This window comes from Vipera ursinii (assembly GCF_947247035.1).
Source record: "Vipera ursinii genome assembly, chromosome: 2".
Lineage (NCBI taxonomy): Eukaryota > Metazoa > Chordata > Lepidosauria > Squamata > Viperidae > Vipera > Vipera ursinii.
Window position 1 is genome coordinate 229,747,711 of NC_139513.1, and position 14,607 is coordinate 229,762,317.

The window sequence follows — 14,607 nt, forward strand, 5'->3', positions numbered from 1 at the left end:
TCCCCTAAGCTCAGGGAAAAAAAACATTACATTTTAATAGGTTTTAAACTCATAATTCACTGGTTTGGAGCAGTGCTATTAAATCTATTTAAATATTACTTGCATTACTGAGGAAATGATTTAAATGATTTCGCCTGTACTATTTTTGATTCGTATATGAATATGAAATATATACATACCATGTATGAATGTATCATTTTAAAAAACATCATTCTGGATTAATTTTAAGGCAGGCTAGGATATTTTTTTTTCCAGTGTTTTGCTTTAGGAATTTAAAATCTAATGATCTGGAATATGTTTCGGAATTGCTAAAAACTTTATAATAATTTTCCCTTCATATTGCACAATGATTAGCTGAAGGAGCTTATATTTTTCACTGATTCAATAGTTGTATGTTGATACCAGATTCATGTAAGAGAAAGCAATGGGTCCCCCATTTTGTAAGGTTTTCTGCTTCTTTAACAAATAGCCCATCGGCCATAGCTTTCACCAGGCTAGGCTAAGAGTGACAGATAGAAGGACAATACATTATCTTAACTTGATAAATTTGAGCTTTGGGAGAGAATAGAAACCTTTGGATGGTCATGTGGGATAGATAAGTGCATAGACATTCTAATAAAAACTTAGCATTGGTGCATGCTATTATCCCCACGGTGCCACTGGTCCGTGGCTCATGCTGCTAAATGCTAATGCATTTTTGTACCGGTGCTTAACACAGGAAAGGATTTCTGTCTCCATGTGTGAAAGGCTTGTATTTTGCTTTTCAAATGAGTTTACTCTTTGGGTCTCTGGTCTGAAACAAAGGTTAAAAAATTAAGGCTAGGCTTTTGGTTAGCATAATTTGGCATAGCTCCATTGATTTCATTTGATTTCTCCCAGTTGAGAGTGTCTGCTCCTGAATCTGTACTAGGGCAGAGAATTTGATTGTGCCTGCTGATTCAGAACATTTTGATTTGATGTGGAAGGGAAGGAAGAGAAAGCCACATTTTCTCCCTCCCTTCAAATTATGGATGGTTAAATCTGACTCTGTTTAGTGAAGTCATTCCCACCAAATGTGCATGTTTTTAGAGCTGCCAACTTCTACGAATCAGAGAAGGTATAGGGTAAATTAGTAATAGACTATGACCTCTGTGCTGTGATTACTTATTTTGCTGGCTTTTTATTGTTTGATCAAAGACTCTGCTTATATTATTACACTGTGCTTGAAGCTTTAAAGCTGTACAATAAACTGGCCACCTGTTGTATACCGTACACAGATTGCTGTGATGGGAAGTCCAAAAAGAGGCTTGGCTTAATGAGGTACCTACTTCATGTTATCATTGTTTCTACATTGTAAACAATGTCAAAATATATCTTATTTAATCATAGCACTTACTGTGCATGGAGGAGGCTCAGATTGGCCCTAGGATTGGTTATTATGTATTTCTGTTGATACTGTATTTTTGTATGCAGTGCAAATCGGCTTAACGTATTCTTGATGAATCCCGATTTTTTTTCAGTGAATTTTATTTATCCTCTGTTTCATTCTTATTAACTTGAAATTGATGATTGTTGTGTGAAGAAGCCTTCTAAAGCTGCTTCATTTGTGGTGACACTAATACAGTGTATAGACTATTCAAATTTTCAGTAATCTAGTTCCTGTTGTTGTAGTATTAAGTTTGTGGATTAATATCACCTATAACAGGGCTTTTCAACCGATGGTGTATACCACCGGTGGTACTTCAGCACCTGGCAGGTGGTACGCACCCCCTAGCCAAGTGTAGCGGGGAAGGGAATGATCTAAAGCAGTGCTGCACAGGCCTGGAGGAGAAAAGCTGGAGCTTCAGGGCTCGGCAGAAGCCCCAGGATCTGCGTGCGCGGCTACATGCTGGTTGGAGCTTCAGGTGCACCTGGAAGAGAAGAGGAGGAGGAGGAGGGCCGAGAAAGGAGAAGCTATAAAAGAAGCAGATTTTGGCAGGAGAGGGAGAGAAAAAACACACAGAGAGAAACAGAGAAAAATGAAGAGGCTTTTGTTAATGAAGCGGTGAGGAGAAAGTGAGCGAGCGGCCTTTGCGAGCGAAGGGTGAGTGAGTGAGTGAAAGAGCGAGCGAGGGGCTTTTGCGAGTAACATGTGAGTGAATGGGAGAGAGAGAAGCTTTTGCGAGCAACATGTGAGTAAATGAGAGAGCAAGAGAAGCTTTTGAGAGCAACATGTGAGTGAATGGGTGAGAGAGAAGCTTTTGCGAGCAACATGTGAGTGAATGAGAGAGTGAGAGAAGCTTTTGCAAGCAAAGTGAGTGAATGAGAATAAGCGAGAGGCTTTTGCTATCAAAGGGCTAGGGGAGTTTCGAGCAAAGGGTGAGAGAAAAAGGAAAAGTGAGGGGGAGAAGGGAAAAAGAAAAGAAAAGGCATTGACTTCTGAGCCACTGTTGCAGTAGGAAGGAAGCATTAACACTGAACCTCAACTTTTTACTTTCCCATAAGATTATAAACTAGCCTTTTCTATAACAACAAATGGATCTAACCAGTAAAAGCCCCCAATCCCCCCCCTCTTTTTTAGTCATCAAGTTTTTAACACCTTGCTAAGCACTGGTGGTACTCAAATATTGTCATGCCCTAAAAGTGGTACAATCTGTGAAAAGGTTGAAAAGCCCTGATCTAGAACAGGGTTGTCCAACCTTAGTAACTTTGAGACCTGTGGACTTCAACTCCCAGAATTCCCCAGCCAACCACGCTTTTCAAAGGAGTGAATTGCTGACTGGAGAATTCTGGAAGTTGAAATCTACAAGTCTTAAAGTTACCAAGGTTGGACACCCCTGATCTAGAAAGTTGTTTTTCTTTAAATATAATACCTACTTTATTGTAATTGTGGCACCAAGTTCCTTTTTTTCCTTTTTTTTCCTTTTTACACTTTTCATGTGTAAGTTTCTTCTATTTTTTCACTGTTCGAACATGCTTTGTTTTTCTTTGTGATTTGTATTTTGATCCTTATCTGATTTAATTTAGATATTTTATCTTGCTTTTGTTCTCCATGTGAGCCATTGTAGAAACTTGTTTATGGAGAGGAGTGCTTGTACTTACATTTAAAAACCAACCAAACAACCAAAGATGTGCCTGCTTTTACTGATTTTTCACTTTGCCTTTGCTTACTTTAAGCAAGCTTTGCCAGTGAGCTTTTTTCTCCGTTTTATAAAGAGAAATAAAAGTAAAACCATCTATTTTTTGTTTTTTTCCTCAAAAATTCAAAGTGCTATTAAAAAAATAAGTAACATAAAAGTTAAAAATGACCCTAGGGCATTTTTCATAAGGAAAGCAAACAATCAGGACAAAATGTTTAGCTGAATTACTTCATTTTTTTCCCCAGGTCATAACTACCCAGATACAAGCTTTCACACATGCATACTCAATATTCAAGTTTTTTGTTGCATGATGATCTCATATTTGATATCTATTAGCTTTACAACTGATACATGTATTTCCTGTAACCTGATTTTCTACCATTCCATTATTTTTCTAAAAAAATAATGCATAATAATTCCAGTTTGAATGGGGTAGAAGGTGAGGATAAGCATCATATGAAACTGTTGTTGTTAGCTGCGAAGTCGTGTCCGACTCATCGCGACCCTATGGACAACATTCCTCCAGGCCTTCCTGTCCTCCACCATCCCCCGGAGTCCATTCAAGCCCACGCCTACTGCTTCAGTGACTCCATCCAGCCACCTCATTCTCTGTCGTCCCCTTCTTCTATTGCCCTCGATCTTTCCCAGCATTAGGCTCTTCTCCAGTGAGTCCTTCCTTCTCATTAGGTGGCCAAAGTATTTGAGTTTTAGCTTCAGGATCTGGCCTTCTAAAGAGCAGTCAGGATTGATCTCCTCTAGGACTGACCGGTTTGATCGCCTTGCAGTCCAAGGGACTCGCAGGAGTCTTCTCCAGCACCATAGTTCAAAGGCCTCAATTCTTTGGCGCTCAGCCTTTCTTATGGTCCAACTTTCACTGCCATACATTGCAACTGGGAAGACCATAGCCTTGACTATACGCACTTTTGTTGACAGGGTGATGTCTCTGCTTTTTAGTGTGCTATCTAGATTTGCCATGGCTTTCCTTCCCAGGAGCAAGCGTCTTTTAATTTCTTGGCTACAGTCTCCATCTGCAGTGATCTTGGAGCCCAGGAAAACAAAATCTGTCACTACCTCCATTTCTTCCCCATCTATTTGCCAGGAATTGAGAGGGCCAGATGCCATGATCTTGGTTTTCTTAATGTTAAGTTTCAACCCACGTTTTGCACTCTCCTTCTTCACCCGCAACAAGAGGCTCTTTAGTTCTTCTTGACTTTCTGCCATTAGAGTGGTATCATCTGCGTATCTTAGGTTGTTGATATTTCTTCCAGCAATCTTAATTCCAACTTTTGATTCATCTAGCCCTGCCTTTCTCATGATGTGCTCTGCATATAAGTTAAATAGGCAGGGCGACAGTATACAGCCTTGCCGGACTCCTTTCCCAATTTTGAACCAATTAGTGGTTCCGTGTCCAGTTCTCACTGTTGCTTCTTGACCCGCATATAGGTTTCTCAAGAGACCAATAAGATGGTCTGGTACTCCCATCTCTTTAAGAACTTGCCACAGTTTGTTATGATCCACACAATCAAAGGCTTTAGCATAGTCGATGAAGCAGAAGTAGATGTTTTTCTGGAACTCCCTAGCTTTCTCCATGATCCAGCGTATGTTGGCAATTTGATCTCTAGTTCCTCTGCCTCTTCGAAATCCTGCCTGTACTTCTGGTAGTTCTCGATCCACATACTGCTGAAGTCTAGCTTGTAGGATTTTAAGCATGACTTTACTAGCATGAGAAATGAGTGCAATGGTGCGATAGTTTGAACATTCTTTGGCACTGCCTTTCTTTGGAATTGGAATGTAAACTGATCTTTTCCAATCCTGTGGCCACTGTTGAGTTTTCCAAATTTGCTGGCAAATTGAGTGTAGCACTTTTACTGCACTGTCTTTTAAGATTTTGATAGCTCAGCTGGAATACTGTCACCTCCACTAGCTTTGTTGTTGCTCAGCCTTTCTAAGGCCCACTTTACTTCACATTCTAGGATGTCTGGCTCGAGGTCAGTGACCACCTCATTGTGATTATCTGGGATGTTAAGCTCATTCTTGTATAGTTCTTCTGTGTAATTTTGCCATCTCTTCTTAATCTCTTCTGCCTCTGCTAGGTCCCTGCCATTTTGGTCCTTTATCATGCCCATTTTTGCATGGAATGTTCCCTTCATCTCTCCAATTTTCTTGAAAAGATCTCTGGTCCTCCCTATTCTATGAAACTGTAGGGAGTCATAACAGCTCTCCTTTTCTGTGAATCTTTTTTTTTCCTTTTTGCAAGATTTGATTTAGTAATACAAGGCTGGTGAACGGGTTCCAACTTCTTGTAGTCAGAGATTGGAAGGAAAGAGGTAATGTTGTTCAGGATAGATTTAGGAGAAGGGGAGAAATCTTGGCCAGTTCTACATATGTAATACAGCAACTCAGATTATTATCTGTGACTAAGTTTGATACTAAGATGGACTATGGCGTGATAGCAATAGCAATAGCACTTAGACTTATATACCACTTCACAATGCTATACAGTCCTCTCTAAGCAGTTTATAGAATCAGCATATTGCCCCCAACAATTTGGGTACTCGTTTTACCAATCTCAGAAGGATGGAAAGCTGAGTCAACCTCGAGCCAATGAGAAGTGAACTGCTAGCGGTTGGCAGACATAGCCTGCAATACAACATTCTAACCATTGCACCAGTTCAGCTCTATGATCAAACCAGTGAACAAATTATGCCCTTCCTAAAGTAAACGATTCACAGTTCCTGATGCCAGACAGTACCAGCCATATTATGTTCCTTTTCTGCGTTTCTCTAAAAACAATAAACATACTGGTTGTTACAAAGGTAAGGGAATTGGATCAACTTTGTTCTCCTATACTTAAAGTTCTGACATCTGTTAATCAAGTTAGTATTGGACAGGGGAGCCAGTTGGCCCAAACAAGATTGCAAAGCCATAATGTAGATGAGAGAAAAATCAATTATCCAACCACCCAACATTTTCTTGGTTGAAGAAGACCCAATCAGGCATTTCTTAGATAATTAACATGAGAGTAAAGGATAAAACAAAAGGGACCCGGTGGCTCAGTGGGTTAGGACGCTGAGCTTGTCGATCAGAAGGTTGGCAGTTTGGCGGGTCGAATCCCGAGTGCCGTGTAACAGAGTGAGCGCCTGTTACTCGTCCCAGCTTCTGCCAACCTAGTAGTTCGAAAGCACGTAAAAATGCAAGTAGAAACATAGGGACCGCTACGGTGGGAAGGTAACAGCGTTCCGTGCGCCTTTGGTGTCTAGTCATGCCGGCCACATGACCACGGAGACGTCCTCGGACAAGCGCTGGCTCTTTGGCTTTGAAACGGAGATGAGCACCGGCCCCTAGAGTCGGAAACAACTAGCACGCATGTGCGGGGGAACCTTTACCTTTTTAAAGGATAAAACACTCCGACACAAATATACAGGCTCCTTTTTTTATATGTTGACTTTGATTATCTTTGACTTTGATATATCCTGTATAATTTAAAAAGTAGAAAGCTGGGGTTCTGACTTACATCTGAAAAATAAACAGCAGGCCAGACTTCTTGCACTGTCAGTAGGAGCTACATATTAAAGCACTGCTCGGAGGGAGACTAAAGTATCATTAGCTGTTTGGGTTTTTTTCTTCATGAAAGTCATACACAGAAATTGTCTTCATGTTTTTCCATATATAAAGTCTGTGTTGTGCAACTTGACTGTTGCATGGTGTTTGAGATTGGGATATGCTTTTATCTGGAAATACTACCAGAAGTAGTCATCTGATCTTTTTTTTTAGTGCTCCTGAGCTCTTCCAGGAATGATTTTGGGAAAGATGTGATAATTTACTTCTAATATCTGAAAGGGTATTACATTGGAGGCCATGACCTGTTCTCTGTCATGCCAAAGAGCAAGACATGGAATAATTGTCTCAAATTACAGAAGGCCAAATTCTGATTGAATGTTCAGAAATCTTTTTAGTTATAAGAACATATTGATAATGGAAACAACTCCTCAAAAAGGTAGTAGATTTCACCCAATGCAGGTAGCGCTTGACTTACGATCACAATTGAGCCCAAAATTTCTGTTGCTAAGCAAGACGGTTGTTAACTGAATTTTTCCCCATTTTACGACCTTTCTTGCCACAGTTGTTAAATGAATCACTGCCATTGTTAAATTAGTAACACAGTTGTAAATTGAATCTGGCTTCCCCATTGTTTTTGCTTGTCCGAAGGTTGCAAAAGGGGATTGCGTGAGCTTGGGACACAGCAACCGTCATAAATATGAACCAGTTGCCAAGCATCTGAATTTGGATGATCATAGGGATGCTACAAAGGTCGTAAGTGTGAAAAATGCTCATAAGTCACTTTCTCCAGTGCTGTTGTAACTATGAACGGTCACTAAATGAATTGTCAAGAGGTTAGACAGTCTTGTGTTGGAGATGCCTTACACGGAAACCTCTCTGTACTGAGTTATGGGGGCAGGGTGGGGGTTTGCTGGTCCAAATATCCCCATGTGACTTGTGATTGTAAGAGTGTATTATTTGTGCTGATAGGGTTTTGATTGTGTTCAGAATTAAAGTGCATCCAGCGTTCTAGTCTTATTTTACCTTGCTGTTTCCATAACATTTGCCAGGTTTCCTTATTATTCCGCCTTACCCATCTAATACTCATACTCCTTCCCTCCCTTTGTAGCTGTTTTCATATGCAGCGTGATTTGAATCACAATACCGTTGAGAATATTTTTAATTGGATGTTGCTCCTCTTTTTCCCAGCAGTGAGGAAAGGATGTACATACAGCATGTATGTGGGTTGAGATATGAAGTGAGGTCTTTGCGAGACTAATTTGTCAGTTAACACTAAAGTATCTTTGAGTTGGAAGAGGATGTTGGGACTGTTTGGATAATGGCAGTAAGCTTCCAGGGTCTGTAAGGGGAAAAGCACTAGATTACTTTGGCATGGATATTTGGCTGGAAAATATCCAGTAGAAACCTGAATACTTTCCAGGAAAACTGGCTTCTGAATGTGCTGACTCCAACTAGAAAACATTATCAGCTAATTTGTCCATAGGATATAAGTACATTGTTGTTGTTTTTAATTCACTGCATTTTAGATATGGGCAGAAGGCATTATCCAAACTTCTGTTATCAATATTTCAGATTTCACATTAGGAAATGACACTGAAATCAATGTTAAAAACTTTCAAAGATTCTTTTCCCCTTCATATGCTTTTCTTTCAAATATACCAAATGTCAGCCTGGATTATTATTTCTAGATTTTGTACCTAGGGATGGAGTGAATTGCATGGCACTGATACTTAGATATTTATGAATGCATTTAAACTGCATGAATCTCTTGTCAAATATGAAAATTGCACGGAGGGAAGATTAGACATATTTCTTTTAAAATACTCAAAAATATTTATTATTTATTTTAAATATGGTGTAACTGCCCATCTTATATTGAATTTTGGGCATCTCCCAATCAACAATAAAAGCAACATAATTCATAAATCTATTAAAAACATAAGCATTAAAAAACTGGCATGAGAGCTAAGCTTCCAAAACCCTTGTTAAATCCACTCATCCGCCTCATCTTTCCTATCACTTGGAGGAAAAGACAGATCTTAAGTGGTTTCTGAAAGGCTAGGAGGGTAGAGACCTGCCAAACTTCAAGGAAAGGATGTTCCACAGAGCAGAGTCTGTCATGAAAAAGGTACACTTCTTGCATCCTATAAGTAACAGTGTTTAAGGGAAGGGGCTAGGAACATGCCCACCCTATCTGGTCCTGTAGGAAGAGTAGTTGCCTTCAGGGAATGGTGGCCCCTGGGCTTGTGCCACATAGGGCTTTATAGGTAATAACCACACTTTGAATTGTACCCAGAGGGAAACTGGGAACTAGTGCAATTCACATAACAGAGATGTCATAGGAGTAAACCCATCGTACACCACCTCATTCTGGGCCAGTTGTAGCTCCCATGCAGTCTTCAAGGGCAGTCTCGTGTAGACCATATTGCAGTAATCCAAACTGGAATGACCATGCATATTTTTTCAAAGATAAAGTGTGCCATGCTTAATGTGCCCCTTGGTTTAAAGATACCACTTAAATAATTTGATTCCAGAAAATAAAGCCATAAATGATTGCCTTCATTTCAGACATACTTTACAAGACAACTATAAACCGTTTAGTTATCTTGTAGATGAGCAGAGGGATGAGGGAGACAATAAAAAGGTTCCTGATGATGGCGATTATGATCAGTCCATCAAAATGGAACAGTGATGAATTATACGATGAATAAGGTGAAATTCTTTAGTCAGTAGATATGGAAAAAACGTCGTTGGACTATAATTAAGTACAGGCTTGGAAAAACCCAATATAATATTTATGCATTATTGACTAGAGCAGAGGAGAGTGGAATGTACTACTTGCATTTATTATTTATTATTTATTTATTAATTTTATTTATATACCGCCCTTCTCCCGAAGGACTCAGGGCGGTGAACAGGGCAGATGTATAAAATACAAAAAATACAAAAGTTAAAAGGAATTAAACATAATGCCCAAGTAAAAACGATAAATACAAATATTAAGAGCAATAAAAAACCCAACCCACCCCCTATCAGGCCAAGCCGGCTTGTTCAAACAAATGCGTTTTCAGATCGCGTCGGAAGGAGCGGAGGTCAGGCGCCATCCGGAGCTCAACCGGCAACCGATTCCATAGCTCCAGGGCGCCCACAGAGAAGGACCTCCCCCTGGGGGCCACCAATCGACATTCTCTGATCGGTGGCACCCTGAGGAGGCCCTCTCTGTGGGAACGCACAGGGCGGAGGGAAGTTGATGCCGGCAGCAGGTGCTCCCTAAGGTACTAAGGCATTGATAGTAGGACAGACAGGCTGATTTAATGGAGCAGAAATGCTTAAATTAAATATTTAAATTCATATCTTTGAAATGTTGGCCTGGTAATTCTGCTGGTGTTTTAAGTTTTAATATTAATTTGAACAGATGCCCACTGTTGGCTAACTTTTGAAAATTTGGCTTGAATGTATTTCTTTGGCTAAAGCATACGTTTTCATTTAAACAAAAGCTAAGCACTGATTAATCTTTCCAAAACTTTAGAATCATGTTGGCTCGGCAGATTGTAAACCCAGTTATGAGGATATTTTTTTAAAAAAATAACCTCCAGATAAAAGAAGGGTCCAATTAAATGCCCTTCTTTCCAGGTATGAATTTGAAGGGCAGGAGAAAAATTAAAAAGTGGAGAAAATAGGGAGAGTTTTGAAGTGAAGGAGTGGGTGTATTTTTTTTTTTGTTTTTAACATATAGCAAGACAGTTGCTGGCCCTCCCTCCTTTGAAAACAGTCTTAAAACAGGAAGGAAGAAGAGATAGCAAAATGAGGCTTCATTTATTTTAAATTGCATGGTTTAGGAAAGCGAAAGCCGATTTTTTTTTAAAGTCATCTTGCAAATGATTGTAGGTACAAGTGTGAAGTGAAAGAGTTCCCTGTTCGGGGAGATTGAGTGTGATATAAACCCTCCCTCCACCCACCTTCCTTCCCTTCGTCCCACCCTCCTCTCCTTCAGCAGCGACATCAACAAACCATCTAGGCCACAATGGTTAGTACAGCAGAGAGAGCTTGAAGCAGCTTTGGCTGAGGTCAAGCACTTCCAATTCTAACCTCTCAAGGGCTTTCTCTATGTGTTGCCAGTGTACTGGTAAAAATGACTTTAAACTCTTGTCAGCGCAGCTACTGGTGCATGCATTGCAGTCCCACTCAAATAAACCTGTCACAACACAGAGTCAGCAGCTAGAGAAGAGTACAAGGGCAGGCCTCTAGCTTTTCATTCGAGCATCACTAAACGTGCACAGAGTGCCCAATTATTTCAGCATTATTGAGCAAGCCTACAGGAGGACCCAAGCCTTGCTACATTAGATTTTCTTTAGTAATTTGCTCAAGTACCACTGAGGACACTTAAAGGACTTTAAACAGTGGCTTCAACCAGTTCCCTTTTCTGGATTGTTAATTCAGGTTTCCTTTTTTTCAAATTAACTCTTGCTGCATGCTGGGTGGCTGCTTGGGGAGAACAGTTTAATGCTTGCTTTCTCAATTTTCAGCTTTTCTTTTCCTTCAATAAATAAATAAATTAAAAGCAAAACTTAATGGCTGCCTTGATAGTCAGCTTGTGCATTTTGATTAGACTTTCAATGTCCTTATGAGACTGCTCCTGGAAGAAAAAGATGGAAGGAGTTTCACTTCAAATGGCAAGGTTTTATTTTCCTTTTGGATATATTTCCCCCTAATCCTGACTTGAACCAGAATTATTGTTTAAGGCAGGCATTCAGAGATAATGCGTTACATTAAGCTTTGCTTATAAGCATCGTTCATGTCCATCCTTTATTCTCATGTACACCGTGTTTCTGCCATTTTGTTTTTTCAAGGATTGGAATAATTTGTAGCAAATCAGGATCATTGATTAGTTGACAGCCCTTGAAAACGCATGAGTCCAGGACCTGCACATAGTTAGCCATGCTGAAAGTTCTCTTCCTTGGAACAAATGCAATAACTCTGTTTAATTTTTCACAGCAGCAGCAACTCCAGGCCCAACATTTATCACATGGACATGGCCTTCCAGTGCCTCTCACTCCACATCCTTCCGGATTGCAGCCACCCACCATTCCACCCATTGGCAGCAGTGCGGGCCTCCTAGCCTTGTCAAGTGCCCTTGGGGGACAGTCTCACCTTCCAATCAAAGATGAAAAGAAGCATCATGATAGTGATCACCAAAGAGGTAAGGCCTGTTTTCTCAGCTTTAGCTTTTCAGAGAAAGTTGCTTCAGATGTTAAAAGGTACAAGGTTTTCGCCAGGTTCCTTGAGTTTCTTTTTTTACGTCCTACTCTTGTCTTTCCTTCTGCTGTAACTTTCTTGTACAGTCCTGCTGTCCAATCTGAGTTGGGAAGTATGGGAGCTGTAGTTCAACGTAGCCAGAATAATCCAGATTTGGAAAGGTCATTTGTCTATTTTAAACTCTAGGTTTTGAGGCAGAGAGAAAAGCAAAGGGTACATCTTGATTCTTCTAAAGCTTGGTTGGTCTGTAAGTGGAACTGAAGAGAAAGTGGCATTCTTATCTATAAAGGTCCAGCCCTATTTTAATAACAGGGGACAATCAACATGCACTAGTTCTTCTTCTTCTTCTTCTTCTTCTTCTTCTTCTTCTTCTTCTTCTTCTTCTTCTTCTTCTTCTTCTTCTTCTTCTTCTTCTTCTTCTTCTTCTTCTTCTCCTTCTCCTTCTTTTCCTTCTTCTTCTTCTCCTCCTTCTCCTTCTCCTTCTCCTTCTCCTTCTCCTTCTCCTTCTCCTTCTCCTTCTCCTTCTCCTTCTCCTTCTCCTTCTCCTTCTCCTTCTCCTTCTTCTTCTTCTTCTTCTTCTTCTTCTTCTTCTTCTTCTTCTTCTTCTTCTTCTTCTTTGCGGTGTGTAGAACCATAAAAGGAAATAGGGGAGAGCTAAGAATCCTTTAAGTTTCCATGATATTGAAAATCCCTGATCTTATCCATTGAAGGGGGATTCTCTCTGACTTTGGATTCCCCCTCTGAGATCAGAACCATGTTTCCAACGTCAAACAGGGTTCTCCAAAGAATCTTATGAACCAAATTTACTGTTCCATGTAGCTTCATACAAAGTCTCTGGAAACTGTTATGGCACCTTTTGAACCGATTTCATTTTGGAAGGACTGATGTGGGTCAGTCTTATTTGAATAATGTTTCTTCTACAGGAGAAAGTGGTCAATAACTGCCAGTTATTCTGCTTATGTGGGCAATATGATTAGTTATTATACAATAATAATGACTAGAAAAAACTGTGAGTTGTCTAAATGAAAAAGAAGCCATTTTTCGTTCCATTACAATGGAATAACGGAGGAGCAGAAAGGTGCCAAGAAAATGAGATCATAAATAAACCAATCTATCTCAGTGTGTGTAATTAAATAACTGTGACATTTTGGTGTTTTATAATACATAGGCAACAATTTGGAAGGGTTAATGTTATTAAACATTAAAGATTGAAGAGGTCTATGTGCTAAGAAATGAAGCTCAAATACAGAAGTAAGGAGCATGCAACTTGTTAACAATTCTCTCTAAAAAAATGCTCAGCCCTAATTTTGTCTACTTCTATAGCATCTTTCAAAAGCACTTGTTCAACCAGTTATGGTTAATGGAATCAACTTTAAACATTGGTTTAAAGTTAAGTTAGCTTAATAATTAACTTTATAAAAAAGGTTATATCTTTGCCATTTATTTTTTAATGGAGAATAAGGTTGTGGTATATTTTTGGATAGAAGAAATATACAGTCTTGTATAAAACACCTTATATTTCTGTCTCTTTCCTTCTCTCATTTGCTCACATTGCTGCTTCTGTTCTGCATGAAGACAGAGACTCCATAAAGGTAAGATTCTATTTCACAGATGGAAGGAGTGGGTTAAAAGAATTGCAGTGTATTTATTACAATTGAACTAAAGCATAGGAAAAGTTATTATGGTAACTAGATGATGATATCCGTATTGATTAGTCCTGGGTAGGCAATTTTAAAACACTATATAAAAATGAAATTCACTGCTGGACTCTTTGAACTTGTTATGTACCATATCACCACAAGGGTTTCTCATTGTCAGTTGGCCTGGAGATGCTTCTACTTTTGTCCTGATATACAGAAAACCCTTCCACTGGGAAAGGACTCTAGCACATCTAGAGTGCTAGAAACCCTATGAAGATGTATAGTTATCACCTGAGGAGAACATTTTCAAGCTTTGTGCAGATAAGAGAGAAAAGTGGCCTCATTCTGCATCAGCAGCTGAGGGCAGATTGGCTTATACAGCTCTGGACCTCCTCCTACGCTTGTATTCCTTCCATACATGAAAATCTCTCTAGCCAATTGTAAATATTAACGTATGATAGGTTGCTGTTATTGGCTAATTCTTGAAAATACAATCTGCTGTTGTCAGAAACTTACTGGGGAATAAAGCAGGAGGAAGATCCTTCTGGGAGATGCTTTGTGTTCCATGGTAAATAAGATTCATATCAGAGTCTTCCTGCCTATCAATCTCCAAGGAGTTCTTATTTCTAGTGTATGTCTCCATGAAGGCTGAAACGGCGGAGAATAAATATATCAAAGGCATGACTTCTATCTGTTAAATGGCTTAAGTCCCATAATATGAACCTTATAATGCATATTTCAGTGGGTTAGCATTGGCATCTGGAAGATTATTTATATTTCAACAGGCCCATACAAAATGCTGCCTTTCAGAATTTTTAGTCAGAAATGCATCCTAGATCTGGCAGTAATCTACTTCTAAGCAGGGACATTTCAGCTTGTATGTGATGTAAAGCAGAGTATTAAAATCCTTTTCAGTATTCTGAAGTCTGTGGGTTTTTCAAACAATGCTTCTGCCAACTAGTTTCAATAACGACTAATATGAAAGTATAAATACTAAGACAATTTCATTAATCAAAGAACAAAAAATACAGCAACAAATAAAATCTGCCCAA

General features: G+C 39.5%; 1 protein-coding gene across 2 annotated transcripts in view; it reads left to right on the plus strand.

Annotated features, from left to right (window-relative positions):
• LOC310635561 (transducin-like enhancer protein 4) overlaps positions 1-14,607 on the plus strand; it is a 178,062-nt gene that overhangs the window by 95,773 nt on the left and 67,682 nt on the right. The window contains exons 7-8 of one of the 2 annotated variants that reach the window (XM_083354624.1): positions 11,655-11,859; positions 13,491-13,507. In XM_083354624.1, the coding sequence (XP_083210750.1) occupies positions 11,655-11,859; positions 13,491-13,507 (222 nt within the window). The remainder of the gene's footprint in view (positions 1-11,654; positions 11,860-13,490; positions 13,508-14,607) is intronic. The other variant, XM_083354625.1, reaches the window with a different exon arrangement.